At 49.8% G+C, this 20,429-nt stretch overlaps 6 protein-coding genes across 6 annotated transcripts; 3 read left to right on the forward strand and 3 right to left on the reverse strand.

Moving 5' to 3' along the window:
* Nucleotides 1-117: 117 nt before the first annotated feature.
* BO86DRAFT_321836 (uncharacterized protein) lies at nucleotides 118-579 on the reverse strand (the record flags this gene model as incomplete). The annotated part of the gene is made up of 3 exons (XM_025668363.1): nucleotides 118-221; nucleotides 358-382; nucleotides 451-579. 3 exons carry the CDS (start codon nucleotides 577-579, stop codon nucleotides 118-120), a joined length of 258 nt encoding a protein of 85 aa, XP_025523871.1.
* Nucleotides 580-2,024: 1,445 nt separating this feature from the next.
* On the forward strand, nucleotides 2,025-4,489 carry BO86DRAFT_200134 (putative mRNA cleavage factor complex component Pcf11). The gene is made up of 6 exons (XM_025666745.1): nucleotides 2,025-2,291; nucleotides 2,410-2,865; nucleotides 2,923-3,644; nucleotides 3,701-3,896; nucleotides 3,964-4,332; nucleotides 4,399-4,489. Exons 1-6 carry the CDS (start codon nucleotides 2,124-2,126, stop codon nucleotides 4,447-4,449), a joined length of 1,962 nt encoding a protein of 653 aa, XP_025523872.1. The 5' UTR covers nucleotides 2,025-2,123; the 3' UTR covers nucleotides 4,450-4,489.
* A 508-nt stretch (nucleotides 4,490-4,997) lies between these two features.
* On the forward strand, nucleotides 4,998-6,650 carry BO86DRAFT_346173 (Gfo/Idh/MocA family protein). The gene is made up of 4 exons (XM_025669237.1): nucleotides 4,998-5,171; nucleotides 5,302-5,322; nucleotides 5,398-5,928; nucleotides 6,009-6,650. Exons 1-4 carry the CDS (start codon nucleotides 5,138-5,140, stop codon nucleotides 6,581-6,583), a joined length of 1,161 nt encoding a protein of 386 aa, XP_025523873.1. The 5' UTR covers nucleotides 4,998-5,137; the 3' UTR covers nucleotides 6,584-6,650.
* adk1 (adenylate kinase ADK1) lies at nucleotides 6,642-8,139 on the reverse strand. Its single transcript, XM_025672751.1, has 4 exons — nucleotides 7,820-8,139; nucleotides 7,681-7,733; nucleotides 7,455-7,609; nucleotides 6,642-7,369 (listed from the first exon to the last, which is right to left on the reverse strand). The coding sequence occupies exons 1-4, from the start codon at nucleotides 7,977-7,979 to the stop codon at nucleotides 6,961-6,963; spliced, it is 777 nt and encodes a 258-aa protein (XP_025523874.1). The 5' UTR covers nucleotides 7,980-8,139; the 3' UTR covers nucleotides 6,642-6,960.
* Nucleotides 8,140-8,521: 382 nt separating this feature from the next.
* Nucleotides 8,522-10,229, forward strand: rpn8 (proteasome regulatory particle lid subunit RPN8). The gene is made up of 3 exons (XM_025670247.1): nucleotides 8,522-8,964; nucleotides 9,032-9,303; nucleotides 9,385-10,229. The coding sequence occupies exons 1-3, from the start codon at nucleotides 8,781-8,783 to the stop codon at nucleotides 10,012-10,014; spliced, it is 1,086 nt and encodes a 361-aa protein (XP_025523875.1). The 5' UTR covers nucleotides 8,522-8,780; the 3' UTR covers nucleotides 10,015-10,229.
* A 44-nt stretch (nucleotides 10,230-10,273) lies between these two features.
* On the reverse strand, nucleotides 10,274-10,762 carry BO86DRAFT_321815 (uncharacterized protein; the record flags this gene model as incomplete). The annotated part of the gene is made up of 1 exon (XM_025668361.1): nucleotides 10,274-10,762. The coding sequence occupies one exon, from the start codon at nucleotides 10,760-10,762 to the stop codon at nucleotides 10,274-10,276; it is 489 nt and encodes a 162-aa protein (XP_025523876.1).
* Between the last annotated feature and the right edge of the window lie 9,667 nt (nucleotides 10,763-20,429).

A 20,429-nucleotide genomic window follows, 5' to 3' on the forward strand; every position in this document is an offset into this window, starting at 1 on the left:
GTAGCCTTGTGTGAATTGCCGACCTTGGACAACTCAAACTCCCGAGACCAGCAGGAGGTAAGCCAAGTGACAACAGAAAAATCTCACACCTCTTCCATTAGGGCAGCGCCGATTATTTCACTGGATCGAAACGATTTGGTCTTGTTCGATTGTGGGTTTGTAAGCTGCGGACTGGGTCGATATCTGCTGGAGAGCTTCTTCCGGACAGTCGGCCGAAAACCCTCTAGAAGCGAAGGTCAGAACAAGCGACGAGTGATAGGTGCCAGGAAAATTACTTGATCAGAGCTACATAGGTAGAGTATAGTTAGTTCCAGATTCAATAAAAGTGGTAAGAGAAAGGGGTGGGAAAGTTCTTACTAAACTCATGTGTGATTTGGCCACCCTACAGACATAAAACAGTTAGCAAAAGTCGCATGCCACTGACCTTATGACAGGCACTCAGCAGCGTACAGCATTCAGAACGGAGTCTTTGGCCTGCTGGAGCACCGAATCTGGAGTCCCTGCAGGGAAAGAGACCAGAACCGAATTAGCCATAGTTAGCGGCACAAAACTGAAGATAGCCGCCGAGATTAGCTTCATTTTGCGACGAGATGATCGGATGTAGTAGGCACTGAATGTACGACAGAATAGCTTTAGTAAGTGTGGACTTGTCCTCCTGGTCTTGAAGTGATGAAGAAGGCTTGCTATGAGGGAATACTATGGATTGATAAAGCCGAACCGGAGACTGGAGTCGGATGAATTGTAATCTGCCCATTCATGCATGCGTCATTACTGGACTTAAAAAGGGGCTCTATTGTCCCGAAGGGGGCTAGAGTTGTATTCAAAATACAGAGTACCAATACTGCAGCTCTATTGAATTGGTATTTGTGTTGGTATCGCGGCGTAAGATACGGGTGATATTCGACTACCGTACGAAGTAACTTACTAGTAGTTAGTCAATCAAGTTGGGCGTGCGCTGACTCAGCCTGGCGCCAGTCAGCCCTTTCCCGAACGTCGATTCTGGTGCTCTCAGCTGCTTTCGATTCTGGTTCTGGTTCTGGTTCTTGCTTCCACGCCTTGCGCTTTTCCTTCAGTTCCGTTCAAGCTCTTTCCCCTTCCCTCTTCCCCTCCCCCACCCATTCACCTATAGGTTCTTTCGATTCTCGCTCACTTTGCTTGCTGCTGCTCACTTTTCACTCTCCCTCTGCCCCTCCCCTCCCCTCCGCTCTCCTCTTCTCTTATCCTCCTCTCTGTCTTCTCTCATCCATTCTGTCGACTTTCTTCATTTTACCACCGGAATCACATCCTACTTGCCTATTCCGCTTTTGCTTACGGTCAACGCTCGCTTCGGACCCCTACCCCGTGCTCATTACATCAACTGTCCTCGCGATTCATCTCATCTCTCCCGAGGGCCTTTCTTCTAGCCCCAAAGAAACGAAAACCTCGCCCATCATCTTAGTGTCGTGGGAGCTTTCTTGACTAGGTATCTTCTACAGGAAGTATTGGTCGGCGCTGGATTGATCGCATGAGGTAGCTTGACATCGAGGACACGGGAGGATTGGTAGTGCGCAGGTGCTATTTCGGTGACTGCTGGTTCGGGTGGAGGATTTGCGCCTGCATCCGCGTGTTGTTTTCTCCGAGTCTGACCCCAGATAGCTAGCAAGCATTTGACAAGTTCCGCCGTCTCTTTCCATCTCTTGCTCTTCCAGGAGATCGTTGTTCTTGGAGAGAAACAAAGAAGGGGAAAATAAGAAGTTCTAATCTGGGTATTCAGAAGAAGGTTCGAAACAATCCGCAAGAAGAAAGAATCAACAAAGAAAAGAAGCCAAAATCCGAAATACCATCTGAGAAAGGAAAACAGAAAGAAAGAAAGAAGAAAAAAAATAGGAGGGGAAACAAGGGGGAAAAAAAAGAGAGAAAAACATATTATCGGCGCAAATAACATCTATACAAGAACAAGGAAAGCTTCAAAAGTTGCCGAAGGGGAAAAAAAAACAATAAGGAAGAAAACTCAGAGGAACTGAAGATAATATTCTCTGCGTCTCCAGCTTACAGCATTACCTACTATTCTCTTTAGTCCTTTCCCATTCCCCATTCTGCCCTGCCCATCTCGGCTCCCCTTCTTACCGTGTATCATCCCCATCATGTCTTCTGGGCTGGCCTCCGATGAGGTGGCCGAGGATTACAAAAACTCTTTGGAAGATCTAACCACAAACGACAGGTTCCAGATCAGCAATCTTACGGTCATTGCGAAAGAGAACACAGAGCATGCAATGGCCATCTCCCGCGTGCTGGAGAATCACATTCGAACAGTAGGTGACATACTCTCGCCACTTTCACAACCCCGAGTTGCTGCTGTTGGGCCTGCCGAAGCGCAAGACCGTCTGTAGTTCCGGTTTCTGGATGGATGAGTTCTAATTTGCTCTGTAGACACCGCCGGCTCAGAAGCTGCCTGCCTTGTATGTAGTCGACTCGATCGTCAAGAACGTAGGGACGCCCTACACCTTGTTTCTGGGTCGCAACATGTATCAGACATTCATGAATGCCTATACGTTGGTGGATTCGCAGACTCGTCGCAAGCTTGATGAGATGCTCAAAACATGGAAAGAGCCTGTCCCCGGTTCCTTAGACACCAGGCCCGTGTTCCCTCCAGAAATCACCCGCAGTATCGAAAGTGCATTGATCAAGGCAAGGACTGCAGCCCTTCAGCAACAGCAAGCCCGAAGCCAGCAGGAAATCCTCACGCGTGGTCGAAATGGGACCCCTCCCGGCTGGTCCAATACTCCAACACCACCACAGAATCTGGCCCGGCACCCGCCAGCGTCGAGTCAAACCGTGCCAGCTCCTTACCAACGGAATGGCGCAGGTCATGCATATCCGCCCTCGGTGAGTTTGATCGAGTGAAAGATCCATCGAGTTGGGGTTTACTGAACTGAGTCGCAGGGGGACACGCATGCTGCACGCACCGCGCCAACTGCGCAAATCCACCAACGCTCGGAAATCGATCTATCGGGCTTGAACCGGGATATTGAATCCTTGATTGCCGCAGCCCGCAGTGATTTCGCCACCAACCCTCTCGATCCTGCCGTGCAGCAACGATTGAAAGCTCTCCTCGATCTGCAGGGCATTTTACAACGCCAAGAGCTCACCCAAGAGCAATTGAGGTTGGTTCGTGATCAGGTATCAGCCCTGGCACCGAAACCTGTCATCCCGGTACCTCAAGCCCAAAATATCCCGGCTGTTTCGATGCCTCCTGTAGCCGCTACCCCACCAGCCCAAACGCATTCGCAGCCTCTCCAGCAATTGCTGAATCCGGGTATGCTCGCCGGGCTTATCAAGGCCACCGCTGCACGTCAACAGCCCACCCCACCGCCTCAATTGGCCGGGATTTTGCCGCAGATACCGATTCTAAACAGCACGCCCCAGCCCGCTGTTCCCGCGACAAAGGAGAACCCTCTCATTGCGGCTTTGCGGGCGCAGGGGCTGTTACCACCGGCGTCAGCACCTCCAACTGCGTCCACCATTCCTCCTCCTAACATTGCGTCTGCCTTCCCACTCATCGTGCCTGGCCAGGTGCGATATACGCCGCCTGTACCCACACCGCAGGCTCAGGGTAATGCCGAAGGGCAGATGGATGTGCAGATGAATACCATGTCCATGAAGATGTAAGCTGCGCGTGTGAGAAGACGCCCTTGAAACCTGCTGACTTATGATATCATAGCCCACGATACACACTGGTCACCACTCTCTATGAAATGCGCACCAATCGATGTGGGACGTGTGGCCGTAGATTTTTCGCGACTGAAGAAGGAAAGGAAAAGAAGGCGCGTCACCTGGATTGGCACTTTCGGACTAACCAACGAATGTCCGACGCTGCCAAGCGGGCCCAAAATCGAAGTTGGTACGTTGACGAACGGGTAAGTGATCAGCAATCTTCTGGTGGAAGTCATTCCGAGGTGGTTCACACGCTAAAAATAACGTCAGGATTGGATCAAATCCCGAGAAGCAGGAGACGACCAGAATCCTGCAGACACGGAAGCCTCTGGTGACACCGCCGATGGACATGATGGCAATGTAGCGAAAAAGGGACCGTCCAAGCCTTGGATCCGCGCGCCCAATGATGCGACTTTGCGGAATACTCCTTGTCCAATCTGTCAAGAGAAGTTTGAATCCACCTGGTCCGAGGATGTACAAGATTGGATTTGGCAGGATGCGACCAATGTTGGGAGTCGTGTTTACCATGCTAGCTGCTATGCTGAAGTGACCAAGGAGGGACCAACGCCAGCTAACCGGGGGGTGCCACTGGCACGCACCGGGACTCCAGACTCTGTGCTGGGTAAACGTAAGGCAGAGGTGAGCATTCGATTTTCTTTTCTCTCGAAACAAAGTAGGCTATTCATCTCTAACAATGTTAAGCAGGTGACCAATTCCCCGAGTTCGAATGTACGGATCAAGACAGAGCCCATCTGAATGACAGTGTCCATGCCACATAGAATCCATTCCTTACACCCACTTCCCTTTCATAACATTGCTCTGGAGCGAAGCTGCATCAGCATCCATCAGCTGGTGGCTTTTGTTTTGCATCGGGACCGGAAGACAGGCATTTCCATGGGGCGGCGTTACTGTTTTCCTCTTTGCTGCTTTCCTCCCCCTCTCTTGTGCTTTTTCCCTTTCCAAGACTCCGAGACTTCAAGACTTCAAGGGCACTGCACAATGTCGGTGGGCCACAGGCCGCATACATCCACAATCCACAAATAAATGAATCCCTCTTGCAGACCTTGTATATAGATCACCATTGTGATCTGAAAGGGGAAAAAAAAATAAGTAGAGATGAGTGCTGTCAAAATTCAGCTGATCTGATCTGGTCTGATTCATCTTATCCATAATTTCCTTTTCTTGCTTTTTGCAAGGTGCTTGCTTGGCCTGCCTGTAAGTGACGTACTGTACAGTTCCGTAGGCGGGGGTGGTTTGCCCCGCTCGGCGTTACTCCGCGTTGTCAAAGATAAAATAAATAAACCCCTACGTAGACTACTTAAGGGTCCAGTCCACTTGTTCCCTTGTGCCTTTGTGCCCTTGTGCTCTCACTCCCTTATTGCCCCTTGTCTCGCCTCACCTACCCCATTCCTCTTTAGCCAAATTGTTTGTTACACCTTTTACCATGGGCCCTCACAATGTCCGATGGGGAATAATGGGTAAGCAACATCACAGTTCCATGCATTTGTCCCTTCACGCCCATCCCGCCCCGATTTGAAACATTCTGCACAAACCCAATTGTAATGGCACCAGACTGACTTGTGACAAACTTATTCGAGCTTCGCTTAGCCACCGGCTGGATTGCCGACAGTATGTATCCCTCCCAAATATCCGATGTGTGCAAAGCATCTTGTATGTGGGCCCAATAGTCTGACCAGCAAATAGTCTTCGTTCGGGATCTCCTCCGAGATCCTCAAGAGCGTGGCGCATCTGACGTCTCCCACAGCATTGTGGCAGTAGCGTCATCATCATCGCAAGCTCGATCTGAGAAGTTTATCTCCGACACGGGCATCCCCGCCCCCTGTGCAGCCTACGGCTCCTATGAGCAGCTCGTGGCTGATGCCAACGTGGACGTGGTCTACGTCGCCACCCCCCACTCCCACCACTTCCAAAACGTCATGCTAGCCTTGGAGGCGGGGAAGAACGTTCTGTGCGAAAAGGCCTTCACGGTCAATGCGGCCCAGGCGAAGATCCTGTGCGAGACGGCCAGGAAGAATAACTTGTTTCTGATGGAGGCCGTTTGGACGCGATACTTCCCGCTCAGCGTGCAGGTTCGAGACTTGATCAAGCAGGGGGCCATTGGCGAGGTCCTTCGTGTGATCGCTGACAATAGCTTCGGCGACCCTGTTGAAGAGCGCTGGGGAACGGAACATCGCATGGTCAACAAGGATTTGGCCGGCGGATGTTTATTGGACTGTGAGACTCTCTGACCTACCTCTACCTGAGCCGTGCCCAGTGCTCCAAACCAACCAAAAGCTGACCAGAGAATGCTGCAGTGGGTATTTACTCCTTGACCTGGGTCTTCCAGACCCTGTATCACACCCTTCCCCGGGATCAGCGCAAACCACCTTCGGCCATCTCAGCGCACATGGCGCTCTACCACTTGACTGGAGCCGACGAAGCGACGACTATCCTCCTCAGCTTTCCCACCAGTACGCCGTCCAACCTACCTCACCCAGGTCAATCCCACGCCGTGGCCATGACCAATTTACGTGTCGCTACCGACCCCGACGAGGCCAACACTGCCCGTCCAGCCATTCGCATACAAGGCACCAAGGGTGAGATCCAGGTGGACGGACCGGCGTTCCGACCGGAGCGGTACCGCATCATTCCCAAGAAAGGGGAAGGTGAATTCAAGGAGGTCGAGTGTCCATTTCCTGGCAACGGGAAGGGCATGTTCTGGGAAGCAGATGAGGTGGCGCGGTGCTTGCGGGATGGACGCTTAGAAAGCGAAACCCTGCCATGGGAGGAGAGTATCGTCATCATGGAAGTGATGGATGAGGTTCGGCGCCAGGGCGGGCTGACTTATCCGGAGAAGATCGAGTCAACGATCTACCCCACGCAACTATAGGATTTACGCCGACAGGTTTGAATGGACCGAGGCTTATAAATGCTAGGCCAAATAACACTTTCTATCCCGAAGCACGCTGCCATTCAAATAAGTAGTACTGTACATAACAAATCCCTACCGGAAGGTATTCATCATATATGAAACCTAAGACACATTACAATTTTTCATGTCCATCTACCTCATTCGATCGCTGTAGCCTTCTCTGCGTCGTTGGTCCGTGACCGGCGGAGAGAAGACTTGGGTTCAGATTCCCGCATGATCCGTCTCGTTCCTCGCCGTTCATCCCATCCCGCAAAGGCAAGGTATCAGAATAATGGGTAAGAGGAAGGGATAATGACTCGGATCCCTCCTTGGTGGGAATTGCAGCAACTAACTGCTTAGGGCTTCTGGAAAACCCCCAAGAGTGACTTCCACACCTGGCCAGGCTCTTGGCTGGCGTCGATGCCACGCCAGATACCGGTTTTCTTGTAGTAGTCAACCACAGGAGCCGTCTGGGCGTGGTAGGTGCCAAGACGCTTTTTGAGAGTGTCGGCGTTGTCGTCGGAACGCTGGATCAAAGGCTCGCCGGTAATATCATCCTTCATCTCCTCCTTGGGGGGGTTGAAAATCTTGTGATAAGAGCGTCCGGAGGCCGGGTGGACCAGACGCCCAGTGATACGAGCAACCAACAGAGCATCGTCAATCTGCAGCTCAACGGCATGCTGGAGCTTCTGCTGACGCTCGGCCAACATGTCATCCAGGCGCTCGGCCTGCGCAACAGTGCGCGGGAATCCATCGAGGATGAAACTAGAAACCGCACATTGTCAGTCAATGCTCTTTTGTTGTGGCTCAAGGATATCAGGAACAGAAGGTGGGTGGAGGGTGGACAGACCCGTTCTTGCACTCGGTGTTGTTCTCAAGCTCACTCTTGATCATGTTGACCATGATCTCGTCGCTGACCAAACCTCCCTGATCCATGATCTTCTTGGCCTCTCTTCCCAGATCAGTCTTCTTGGCAACCTGAGACCGCAGCATGTCACCGGTAGCCTATTCGCAAATGAACAGTCAGAACCAAGTATCCGTGAATCCAGACTCTATCCACCAGAGCATAAACTCACCAAGTGGCAGACGCAGTACTTCTCCTTAAGCCGGGGGGCCTGAGTACCCTTGCCTGAATACAGCAATCGGTCAGAATTCCGCACCAAGAACAAGGGGAGGGACAGGAAGGGCAAGATAAGAGGTATTTTTCAAGCGTACCAGCACCGGGAGGTCCCATCAGAATGATGCGCATGTGCTCAGCAACAGACTTGGGCTTGACTTCACTGGTGAGGCGACCCTCCAGGTCCTCAATGCGAGCCTCAAGCTTTCCGATGGTGTCCTTGAGCCCATGGATGATCTCTTCCGTGATGGGAGCCATTGCGATTGACAAATATGGTGAGGAGAGGTTGTGGGATTGACACTACCAAAGGTAGCCGGGGAAAGAGACAAGCGGAGTGGGCAAAAGGAGGCACGGGGAGAGAAGGATGAGGGTGCGCAGAAGTAACGGGGAAAGGGAAGCGGATAGAAAGTTGACTTCGTTTTGGGGGGGGGGGGGGTTAAGTGGTTGAAAAGAGGCCGCCGACCGGAGTGCCGGGGTGGAGTCGCGGCGCGCCCACCCGAGGCTGCGGCGCCGCGCGGAGCAATGATCAACTATTTGTACGGAGTAGAGAAGTCTGTAATGCAGTATGCAATTGCAATTGCCATTGCCGTGACCATGGGCGAAGCAAGGGACCTATATTCTAGGCGAAAGTTGCTCCTTTACACTATTTATTTAACATGTGCGACAATTGCTAGTTGGTGCAGAGTGCAGACAGACGCATTTCGGACGGATGGACAGCGAGACCGCCCGTGGTGCCTTGAAGCCTGAGGCAATACACGCAGCATACCATGTGTGGCTGATGCATTAACCAACTGTTCAGCCACACAACACCCGGAAGCTCCCCCGAACTGCCACAGCTCTTCCATCGTCATCTCTCACTCTCTCACTCTCTGTCTCTCTCTATCTCTCCCTCTGCCTCTCCTCGGACTTCCTGTCACTGCCTACCCATCCTCATCTCATCTGTGCTTAAGCTCTCTCCCTCCATCGTTTGATCAGCCTGGTCGTCACTATACTTGTTTCCCCACGAAACTGTCTTCTCACTTAGCCTAGAGACACCGCTCTGCGTCCTTGTTTCCCGCCATGCCTGCCACCACGGCGGACACACTTTCCCTTGTCCAGCGAACTGTCACGGTTGCCCCATTAGTCCTTCTTTCCGTCGCAGATCACTATGGTCGCTCAGCCAAAGGCACTCGGAAACGAGTGGTGGGTGTGTTGCTAGGAGAGAACTCGGGCCAGACTGTCCGCGTATCGAACAGTTTTGCCGGTAAGTTCATCTGTTGGCAGATTCTCTCGCACTGTACCGGATTGAACTGACCCTTCCGGGTGAGTAGTCCCCTTCGAGGAGGATGAGAAGGACCCGTCTGTGTGGTTTCTCGACCACAACTTTGTCGAGTCAATGAGAGACATGTTCAAGAAGATCAACGCTCGGGAGAAGCTGGTCGGATGGTATCACTCAGGCCCGAAGCTGCGCGCCTCAGATCTGGAGATCAACGAGCTCTTCAAACGATACACACCCAACCCCCTGCTGGTAATCGTGGACGTTCAGCCGAAAGAAGTGGGCGTTCCGACCGACGCTTACTTTGCCGTTGACGAAATCAAAGACGTAGGTTTTCATGCAATTCAGTTCTCGGTCCCTATTTCTGCCTGGGTCTCTAGCTAACAAACTGGGGATGATCGTCCACAGGATGGCACCACGACGTCCAGAACCTTTGTCCACACACCGTCCATAATTGAAGCAGAGGAGGCCGAGGAGATTGGAGTGGAGCACCTACTCCGTGATATCAGGGATGTCGCTGTGGGAACACTTTCTACTCGGATAACATCCCAGCTGCAATCGCTGCAGGGCCTGCATCTGCGTCTGCGTGACATCGGCCAATATCTGCAGAAAGTTCTCGACCAAGAACTGCCGGTCAATCATGCCATCTTGGGCAATCTCCAAGATGTGTTCAACCTTCTCCCTAATTTATCTACCCCTGCTGCAACGCCTCGCATCAGCGGTGGTACCCCGGAACAGCAGACGGATAATAGCGAATTGGCACGGGCCATGAGCATCAAGACGAACGATCAATTGATGGCGATCTACTTGAGCAGCTTGATTCGCGCCATCACTGCTTTCCACGACCTGATTGAGAATAAGATTCAGAATCGGCAGCACCAAGAAGAGAACGAGCTGAAGAGGGAGCAGGATGCCAATGCGGCCAAGGACGACAAGGACACGACTAAGAAGACCAATGGCGCCGTCAGTGGAGAGCAGAAGGATGACCAAGAAGGAGTGAAGGATAAGTCTAAGAGGAAGAGTTCAAGAGGGGAATAGATGGGCCTGGAGTCAACGCGATACGATCAATTATCAAGGACCAATTCATTTATTACATGAGATTGTATATTAGGGCAGCCTCGGACACGGCTGATCATGATCATACGGGGTCATTTTCGGAGACATCGATCGTGCTGGGTATTCAGGCGCACCGTAGGCTGTTAACACCACACCCTGATCTTTATAGTGAGGCAGTCAAATCCCGGGACGTGGCCACGCTGGAGCCCCCTCCGACTCGTGACATAATTACAACACGGCTTCATCCGCCCCAACCCGCACACCAGCCTGCCAACTCCTCCGCGCTGACACGGACGAAGCCGTTATTCCCTTTACCCAATAGATTGGGACAGCGAACAGCCAGCCAACTCGCAAGGAGGTGCTTGCAAACGGGGGGCGATGACCGGACCGATCCGCGTGCCAACGTTCCTCCGAATGGGTAAGAACCATGGGAGATTGCATGCTCCGGGCGTGGCAATAAATCGATAGCAGAAGCAGTAGCGATTGTAGATAAGGAGGTCAATTCAGGTGCGGGTGACAATGACCCACGAAATGCAGCCAAGGTGAACGTAGGACATGTACAGCTCCAAGCTTGCAGGCGGACTTCGTACGCTTCGGTCTCACTATCTGTACTATAAGGGTGATATCGCGATGCGGATTGCGTGGGAACGCTGGAGGCTGAATTCACCAGGAATACATCCTCTGTCAATCCTGCCGACGAGGCCTGGGTAGTGAGATCCCCGGCGTACATGGTGGGGCTAATCGTCGCGTCGTGAGTCGATACTAAGCGTCTTACCAATCTTCGGTCAAGGATATCCAAAGCGAGCAGGAGTTCATTAGGGAAAAGACAGTGGAGAGCGAGCATCAGAGACTTTACACCGGCTATCTGGGTCGCATGCAGCGCAGAAAAACCGCGGGGCGGGCTTTCTCCGCGGGCTGGATATTGCAGTTCTTCGTGTTGCTGACCATCGCTCGAAGTATTGACCTTGGGGATCGGAATGGCAGACGCCACCTGGTCCACAAAGTCGGCAGGAGTGAAGAAATCGCTTTGAGGTTTGTGATTGTGAATGTCCATTGGGCTGGCGGTTCGAAGAAGAAAAATTCGAGGTTGTTGCAACGGACGGGATATGCATTCGGGTGAGCCGGTAGGTATCAACCCATGGGCAAAGTTTTCCCATTTCTCCCTCTATCTGCATACAATTGATGCACACCCCAAGAGACGATTCTAAATCTGGTTCTAGACCTGATATGGGTATGAATGCTCTATCCATTTCGGACTCGACGGAGACAAAAAAGCCAGAGTAGTCCCACCATGGAGCACAAACAACATATCGGTCGTAAACTATAGGGCAGCAGAATACCACAGTCTAAACACAAACCCAGCAATAGGCATAAGATGTCAACCAGCCACTCCGCGGCTTTGCTGCAGAAGCTTTGCTGCAGATCGTGTGAAGGGTCGATGGCCTGGGGGAATCTTGGGCTTAGGCAACTTTTTCTTGAGGACACCCCGAGGTCTGGCTGTCTTACTTACCGGTTGCGCGGGAATGATATTTGGCTGCAGGGGAATGATCCCTTCGCCTTCGAGGACTTCGCCCGTTGTAGAAGTGAGCTTGATTCGTATATGTGCCCGCTGCACTCTGGCCCTGGCTGATTTCAACTTGATCAAAGCTCTACTATCACCAGGAGGTGCCAGCTGTTGCTTGAAAGTCCATCGAACGGCTCTTCCCTTGAACATAATAATTTCGTCCAATGTGACTGCACAGGGAGGTTGTTCGATGGACGGGCCCTCCTCTTCGCAATCTGGTGTTAGCGGCAATGTTGATCGCAAAGGCGAAGATTGTGTCCGGCGATAAGCTAGTACATATACATCCTTGCGATTTTTCTCGTAAGACCTGAGGTCTGCAAGTGTTTTTGCGGATACTGTGCCATCGTTGAACCCAGCCCAGTCACCATACGGGCCCTGTGCAAAGCAGTTATAATGACCATGGTCGATGCTTCTACCCAGATGATTGACAAACGCATACAGCCGATATTGTATCATCTCAGGTGGAAAGGTCAAGGTCTCTTCGATGCAGACATAGTCTTGATTCTTCTGTTTATCATGCTGGAACCGATTTATCTGAACGAAGAAAACTTCCGGGTAAAGAACAATTTCTTGACGAATTTCGTGCTTGATTCTGGAGCCACCACAGCCGCGACAAGCCACTTGCAAAGATGTCGGACGCAGGTTGTTCTCTATTGTCTTGAGTAGACCATGAGAGCCCGGGCAAAGGTCTTCTGGAAAGCTCGCAATAAGCCACCAGTTCATACTCCTTGGTAGACTCCTCCGCTGACCGCACTGAGAACATTGACCTTCTCGGGCGATGATGCTTTGGAAAATGCTCTCAAGGTCGCTTCAACGAAGTTAGTTTCTGGCATGCCTGGGGGTGGATGAGAACATACACTCTTGCGTTCTCCGTACTATCGGCATGCAGCCGCGCAATCAAGGCGTCCAGAAACTCACACATATCATGTTGTTCTCGAATATCGCGGCCTTTCCATGCAGCATTTTGAATATGCAGCCAGAGAAGCTCAAGGCATGGTTCAAGATCGCGTGGAGATTCGAGCCAATAGACTTCATATAAACGGCACAATCGACATCCTAAGCAATCGTCCGGGAAGCCGCAATTCTCGCGGTCGTGACTTGGTTGATAGGAACACCTCAGCCAATTCCATAGTTCGGGAATATGCAATAAGAGGATCAGTGCCGCATTCCGGTAGCATAGATTTCCTGGGTTCTCAAAACCTCTGGGATTTCTATAAGTCTCGTTGGGCCACGCTGTTCCGAGTTGGGTTCCCTAGACGCAGAGTAAGTCCACTGTGAACAGTCAAAGCATTTGTTTCACCAATGACGCACCGCGTTATGAGATATATTAGCTGATTCACTCATAGTTAGTACACCTCCTGTCTGGGCTTACTGTGCCACCTGCTACAGGGACTGAGTACAATCAGATTCTGAGTAATAAGTGCTTACGTGCGTACAAGTTGAGTCCAGATAATAGTATCTTATCATAGTTGCCATGCAGATACTGTGCCAGTCCTTGTATATAATACTGATCTTATGGTTGAAAGAGTCCTATGAGAGAACAATAGTTAGTATATACCTCCCTTATAACTCAGGGGGTTCCTTCTTTTGTTGATGGAAGACCTTTGTATATAAACATATGTTGCTTGGTATGTGGCTGATAAAGAGGTTACTTAAGGGTGAATAGTGGTTGTTCGAAATCTTGCTCTTTGTTAACATTGCTGTCAATAATTGGTGTAGTATGTGGTAATAGCAAGATCTATTGGTAGAGGTAGTTTGTATATATTCCTCTGACATTGATCTCTTTATGTAAATTTAATTTACACATAGCTCTGTAGAACAATAGCACTTCATACTCTCCTATGTCATTCCTGACTATTTACAGTCTGCTCTTTGGATTGAGACAAGTAGTGACTGGTTTCTATGCCAATCAAGTTGGAGATATTCTAAGATTGATTTGACCAAGTGAAAGGATACTGTATATTATCTCTATATCAAGTTATTAGGGAAACATGTAGCTGGTCATGACAATCTATTAATAAATACATTGTCCATTCCACAGACCGTCTTCATCAGGTTTGAGATATATGTTTTTGTGTATTGTAACTACCGACAGCTGGTATGTCAGTTGGGCTATTCCTAGACCCTTCAAGTAAGCCTTGCATGATAATACCTCCCTACGTGTTGTTTTACCAGTCAAGCCTTGAGACACTAGAACCACACTCCATTTGATAAATCCCAGCTCAGGAGGATCGCTAGTACTGATATATTCCATTTCCTTGTGCGTAGTATGGAGGTGGTTTATTCCGTTTACTTGTCACTCTTTGTTAATTCTAACATGCTCATACATGGAACAGCTGAAAGGCCTGGCTGATATGCAGGGCAACAAGGAATCTACTCGTCTTTGTATGCCGCATATGGGGTTTGTCCTTGTAGCTTGTCCCCGGTGAAAGAGGCATACGTATCTTCAATTTTTACAAAGCATGTTATTGACTTCTTGAGATTCAGCGGGGTTCATAGCCTTTCACATAGTAGGTAGGTAAGGCAGCCGCTGCACGAAGGAGGGGAGGTCAGGCTCAACCAAAATTACCAAAGGGTCCCTTACATCTCCCAAGTGATGGGGCTCTGTGCTAATGCGTCTATCTCTTACACAATACCTGAACCTGTCTAAGGTTGAATCAGTCGTCAGCAGGTTGATTACCTTGACGCTTCCTACACGGGAGGTTTCAAGAAGGATTTCTGTATAACAGTGACTCAATAGCTAAAGGTGTAATATATAACAAGGAGTGACAGTACAGTGGATCAAGAAGCAGCCGTTTACGCAACCCCGGCAAGTCATTCGAAGTCACAATAGTTAAGTACATACATGTAGTTGACTGTCCACAAATTCATCCCACATTTGTGTGCTAAGGTAAGTGAGAAAGAATGCCCTCATTTCCAAACTCTCAACGTTCAATCACCAGGATGTCGGAGGCTCACAGCAAAGGCAGCGGACAGGGTTTAGGGACATCTGAAACAATGAGATACTACAAGTAACAGCATCCATGTATTGTAGGATCGATCCATCTGTCGTTTGCAGGCTCTGTCTGGCCTTCATTTATCATAAACCACAGAAGGGGCGCGAACAGGCGACAGACAGTCGGACACATCCGAGATTGTCAAGTCTGGGCCATCACCGCCTCGGGGCCATGACTCGTTGGTTCACGAACTGTTGGACAAGTTGACATGCTTTCCCACTTCATTTACGGCGGTTCCGCTGCTTGGACGCGGGAATGACCGTGTTGCAAGTGTGATCTTAATTTCCCTGCCCTTTTACCCCACTCTACACAGCCCAGGTTCTTGTTTCATCTTGTCCGATGTGGAGCGGAATTAATTACCACCTGCAAGCCTCTACGCAGCCCGCCACATTGATTGCCGTCAGATTCTGCCCGCCGCAACACACTTGTATCGACATGATCGCTTCTTCTCGCAATGGAAAAGGGCTCGGAGAAGGGTTCAATGGAGGGGGAGAGATCATTTCCGCTTGCTCTCCCTTGTTGTTTTTGGAGGGGATGCAATGGAGGAGAGAAAGACGTGGTTCACAAGGCTGAAGAGACCGGGCGGGACGCGCTTCAACCCAGCATCGACAAAAAGCACTAAAAAGTCAGTTTCATTGACTCCAATCTTAGGGGAAGTCAGTCCATTCGTACTACGGAGTAAGTACATTCACGCTGTTACTTCCTTATCTGGGTGCGTAGCCTGTTACCGGTCGAGCGAGGGTCTCAAACAACGATTCTGGCCTGAGTCCAAAGAGTCGGGGTATACCAGGTAGATAGAGGATTGGTGAGTGGCGATGTATGTACTGTAATCTACCTAATACAGTGCTGTACGGAGATGTGTAGGTATAAAAGGTGGCAAAGGACAACCAACGTTCACAAGTTCCCAGAATTGCACAAGCAGATCCTTTCTGGATATGCTCCATGTGGATTATGTCGATGACGTTGCAACGTTTTCATCTGGGCCCAACTGACAGTCATGCCATTCAAGGAAAAGCAGAGAAATGTTGAGCCCGTATTCATTACCGATAGCCCCTCCACCCGAGAATGCGCCATGAACCACAGTTTGCTGCAGGTTCAAGAACCGGAGGAGTAAACCATAGATGCCCCCTTAAGTTAAGTCCTTTCAAACCTGAAATGGCTTTGACTTCCCTGGAGTGTCCGAGCCAATGCTAGGCATTTTTGATGGGGTGGACTCATTTGCGCAAAGCCAGACCGACTGCGTATGTACATAGTAGCAGAGAATGTTGACGTGCACTTGACAGCCTGACCTTTGGGTCGAGGAAGAGATTTGAAAGAGTTGCGGAGAAGAGAGATTACCGTCAAAGAAGGAAGGGCGAGGGAACATGGTCGTAGATGTCATGAATAGAACTCAAATCACCCAAACCAGTAAGTATTCCAGGACTCTCGAGATGGCCACAGCCAAGCTACGAAGTATAGTACTGAATATACTGAGTATTATGGGCTCGCTAATCGGCTTCAGATCTGTAGTGCGCGCATGTTTCCGGATCACGAAGATCATTAGGCAGTACAGTGGCGCAAACCCAAGGCCATTCGATATCTCAATCCAGGGCATAGCACAACCGCCACTCAGGATATGTAGCTGCTAGAGATTTGCTATCTCGCCGATAGTTCCGACCCAGCGAGTGGGCACCGTCGACTGCTCCATGCAAATTCGTACCATCGCCAACAGCCACAGCCACTGACCATTCCCGTTTCGATACAGGAAGGATAAATCTGACCTGCATGGCTTGCTTAATCTTCCATAACAAACTTTCAACGTAGTTCAAAGTGCCAAGCTTAGTAGTCTCCGTGGTTTTCACCATTTTGACGTTAGATGTCCTAAGAGGCCAAAGCACGTCGTCATGGGGCTGACCCAGCCGATGTTGAGCTGAGTTCCATGACCAGACGAACGCCAGACGAACGGGATACCTGCAGCCAGGTATCGGAAGCACGGCATTGGCTAAGAGCTATTGTCGTCTGTTGCAAACAGAATTGGAGCTCTAAACTTCTCTTGACAATCAGAGGATTATATCGCAACACACATATACATCCCACCTTTACCCGAGGAAAGTACTGCACAATGCCACAATGCTAACAATTTGACTTGATAATCACTAGTGGCATGGTATAGCAACATTGCCCTCCTTAGTGGTGATGATGGGTACGGGTAAACTAGCGTAAACGAATACATGATGTGAAGAAGGGGGGGGAGGGGAATAATAGAAGGTTTGCCTGTGAACTTCTTCCTACTCAAGTGCTACATATAGAGGATGACTTACGATATATATGTGACCTGTACTTACTTACCTTACCTAGCCTAGCAGTTTGTTACGTACGGTCACTTCCGTAAAAAGCACAGGAAATACATAGGTCGTCGTAGTCTGAAGGTGGGTTCCAACTTTAATCCAAAGCACCCGGATTACAGTACTTAAAGTAATTAGTACCTACGAGCAGCTTATCATTGAATTCCCCGCTCCCTGCGAGGCCCACCACAGGATGACCACTGTTTGAAACCGTTTGAGATTCCCGGACAACGGCGATGCTCATCGCTCGTGATACATCCTGTATAGGTGCAAACAGAGAAGGTGTGAATATGAACCTGCAATATATAGCTTGAGAGTAGATCGACCATGCTTACTAGCATGGTCCAGTGTTTCTCGCCCTCTTTTTGTACGTGAGCCCGTCCCAACCAAATCTGAAAATCACACTTCATACATCTTCCTTTGGAGTATATGTGATAACCTTGAAGTTAGCTAACTGTATCAATCCGTGATTGGGCACCTCGGCGTCTAGCTCTGATAGGCCTAGCTCTGGTTGCTGAACCCTAGGTACCTAGATACCTACCTATATAGGACCTCCAAGCAGTAGTACTCACCTTGCTGCAACTTCCTTAGCGTGGATGCAGAACCATTGCAGATATTCAACCTAGCTTGGAAGTGTGTCGCTGCGTTTTCTTCCTTAGTCCCGAACACCAGGAGAGATCTCACCTGGATACCCTTGATTTTTTTCTCTCGTTTTGGGAGAAGAATGTATGGGTTTTCTGTTGGCAGTAAAATCGAACAAGGAGTACGGGAGGCGTCGTGAGGTCTAGACCTACCTCATGGGTGCAACCCACCGCCATTTCCCCAGTCAGGCATAGTAGGCGTTGTCTGGCTGCTACAAGCCGTGCCATATGCACAAGGCACGGGAATCAGACAGCAGGTAGGGGATTGAGTATTGCATCGTGTCAGGCTCAGCCTCGATCTCACAAAGTGTGTCGCCAGAGGGATGGCTGATCCAGTAATGGCCCGTGGCCACGCATTAAACGTGCTATACGTACCCAATTGATTCTCTGAGATCAACAACTGAGCGGCGACTCGCTGCCTTCGTCATTCACAGCAGCTTGCCTGCATCATCTGCGTCACACTAAGTGAGAGTGTACTCGTGGTGTCCAACGCTCCAAATCATAGTTGTTGCTTCGCAGACACATTTCCAGGATTGCCGAGAGACGGTGTAAACCAACTCTAGGAGGAGCAGGATAATGAGGATTGGGCTCAAGTGAAAAGGAGAGCGTTAATGACCACAATGGTAACTCAAGAGCTGTCTAGCTGCATCACGGTCGTCTTGATCAATAGAAGGTAGCTTCACAAGGTTGGTGTACTCTATCAGTGCTATGGTACACGCAGGCAGCACCAATGAGGATAGGTGGCAGTACAAATGTGCTAGGGAAAGGATACTATCATCATGGCCTGAGTATGTACATCTTACATAGTAGGCCTTCTGGGAATCCATACAATATACGATGGATTCCTGTTTAGCAGTGTCGGGCCTGGTCTAGTGAACAGAGGAGGGGAACAATGGAGTCGAGTCTCGCCTTCTCGCGGGCGGCTTTGAATAGCCAGCGCGTTTGCCATGTCACTGAGTACTCAGAACGGGCTACACTAACTATCTACTAATGGCGTTGTCGGGCCCACTTAGCCTGAGCGCCGGGGATGGGGATGTTCCTCCCCTCTCTCTCGTTCTCTCTAGGTCCTTCTCTTCTGCACCTTCATTAGTCTTGGCCTTTTGGCCTTTTGGCCTGGGGAAAATGAAAGACTGTAGATATGCACAAGTGTAAGAGTGTAGAAGAACAATTAGCATCATCTTCTTCTTCCCTTTTCCCTTTTACTTTTTTTCTCACTTTTTTTTCTCATTTTGATAAGGCGCCACCGTTTGACCCGACCCCACCGGTCCCTAGGTAATCTTGCAGACTTGTTGCAGGCGTGCAGGCTGGCGGGAAACCCCTTGTTCCCGCGGCCCCGTCGTTCGAAAGGCAATAATTAATCAATCAGTCTTCCTACCCTCCCGGGCTCTAGCGGGCCCTAGTTAGTGGTCCAGACACCACATTCCCATTGTCTTCCTTCCTTGTCGCTGTCTAGATAGCGTAGAGCTGTAGACTCACCAGTATCTGGATTGGCATTTGGTTACCTATGCGGCCAATCAGTGGTCCACTAGTCCACCATCTTAAAAGGGGAGAAATGTCACGAGATTGAGTAAATATACATAGGATGTGCATGTACGGAGTACAATATCTGTCTTCACCCGGTCAAACAAAAAGTAATGGAGGGCCCCAACATCAGATCAATCTTCCCTTCTAGTGTGGTGGGGATATACTCAAGTGCACGTCAAGCGAACTACGCGTCTTGCGAACCTGCTGGTCTGGACACGGGTAGTTCTTCTGTTTCTGATGGTCCAGGCCAAAGGATCTTCATGTTGCAAAATTACTGAAGGGTGGTGAGTTTAATAAGTGGCTGAGTCCGTTGTATTTAGTACAGTACATGATCAGTTATACAGTGAGACCCATCATGTTCGACCTCTGAATCCCACCCGACCGCAAGGGGATCGATTCGATTGCAGCAGAAAGATGTAATCGGCAGAGCTTCCCAGACGTAAATCACTTTAATTCAGCATATGTGCACACACAAAGGAACTGCGCATCTGGCGGTTCTCGAGCCCTGCAGCAGGATTGGCCAGAGCATGTCAGCAAGAGGTATGGAATAGCTAAACAACCAAGAGGAACAAGCAATACAATACAGTAATTAGGGGTGGAGAAGAGAAAGCCAATGGCAATGATTGCCAGACGCTTTCCGATGCCATACAGTCAGGAGTAAGTTTTGTGTGTTGGCTAGAAGACTGGGAAAGTTAGGTCAAAGCTGGATTCAGTAAATCAAAGGGACGTAATGAATTACCCACTGCTGAGATTACCTTGATTTGTATCACCCAGCGCATATATTGCGCATATACGCCGTAGTCTCTAGATCATGAGTGTCCTCGACTGCAATGACTTTGAAAGGCTATGTACTATGTATCTTGAATGATCTGCTCTGGTTTTAGTGGTAAATGGATTTGCTAGAGATAGATCTAGTACAGTACATACGGAGCCGATACCGGGCTAGGGTCGCGAGAAGCAACAAAGCAATAATACACCACCGGGTCATATACAGTAGGAGGAAGGAACATTAAAACAGATCTGTAGAAAATTTCCGACCCACGCCGCTTCCTTGAGACAGGACGTAAACATGAAACCCACTCATGGAATCCGGAAGTTAACCAACCCACTCCACACTCGCGGCAAGGCAAGTTGCCGCCCTGTCACCGTTGGAAAGTGGATGTATCACTTCTTGTCGGGACTACACATGTTTCGAGTTTCCTACATTATCCTTATTGTCATTATTATCATGATTGTTACCACTATTGTGACTATACTACTACTACTACTACTACTACTACTACTACTACTACTACTACTACTACTACTACTACTACTACTACTACTACTACTACTACTACTACTACTA

This window comes from Aspergillus japonicus, assembly GCF_003184785.1.
Source record: "Aspergillus japonicus CBS 114.51 unplaced genomic scaffold BO86scaffold_64, whole genome shotgun sequence".
NCBI classification, from domain to species: domain Eukaryota; kingdom Fungi; phylum Ascomycota; class Eurotiomycetes; order Eurotiales; family Aspergillaceae; genus Aspergillus; species Aspergillus japonicus.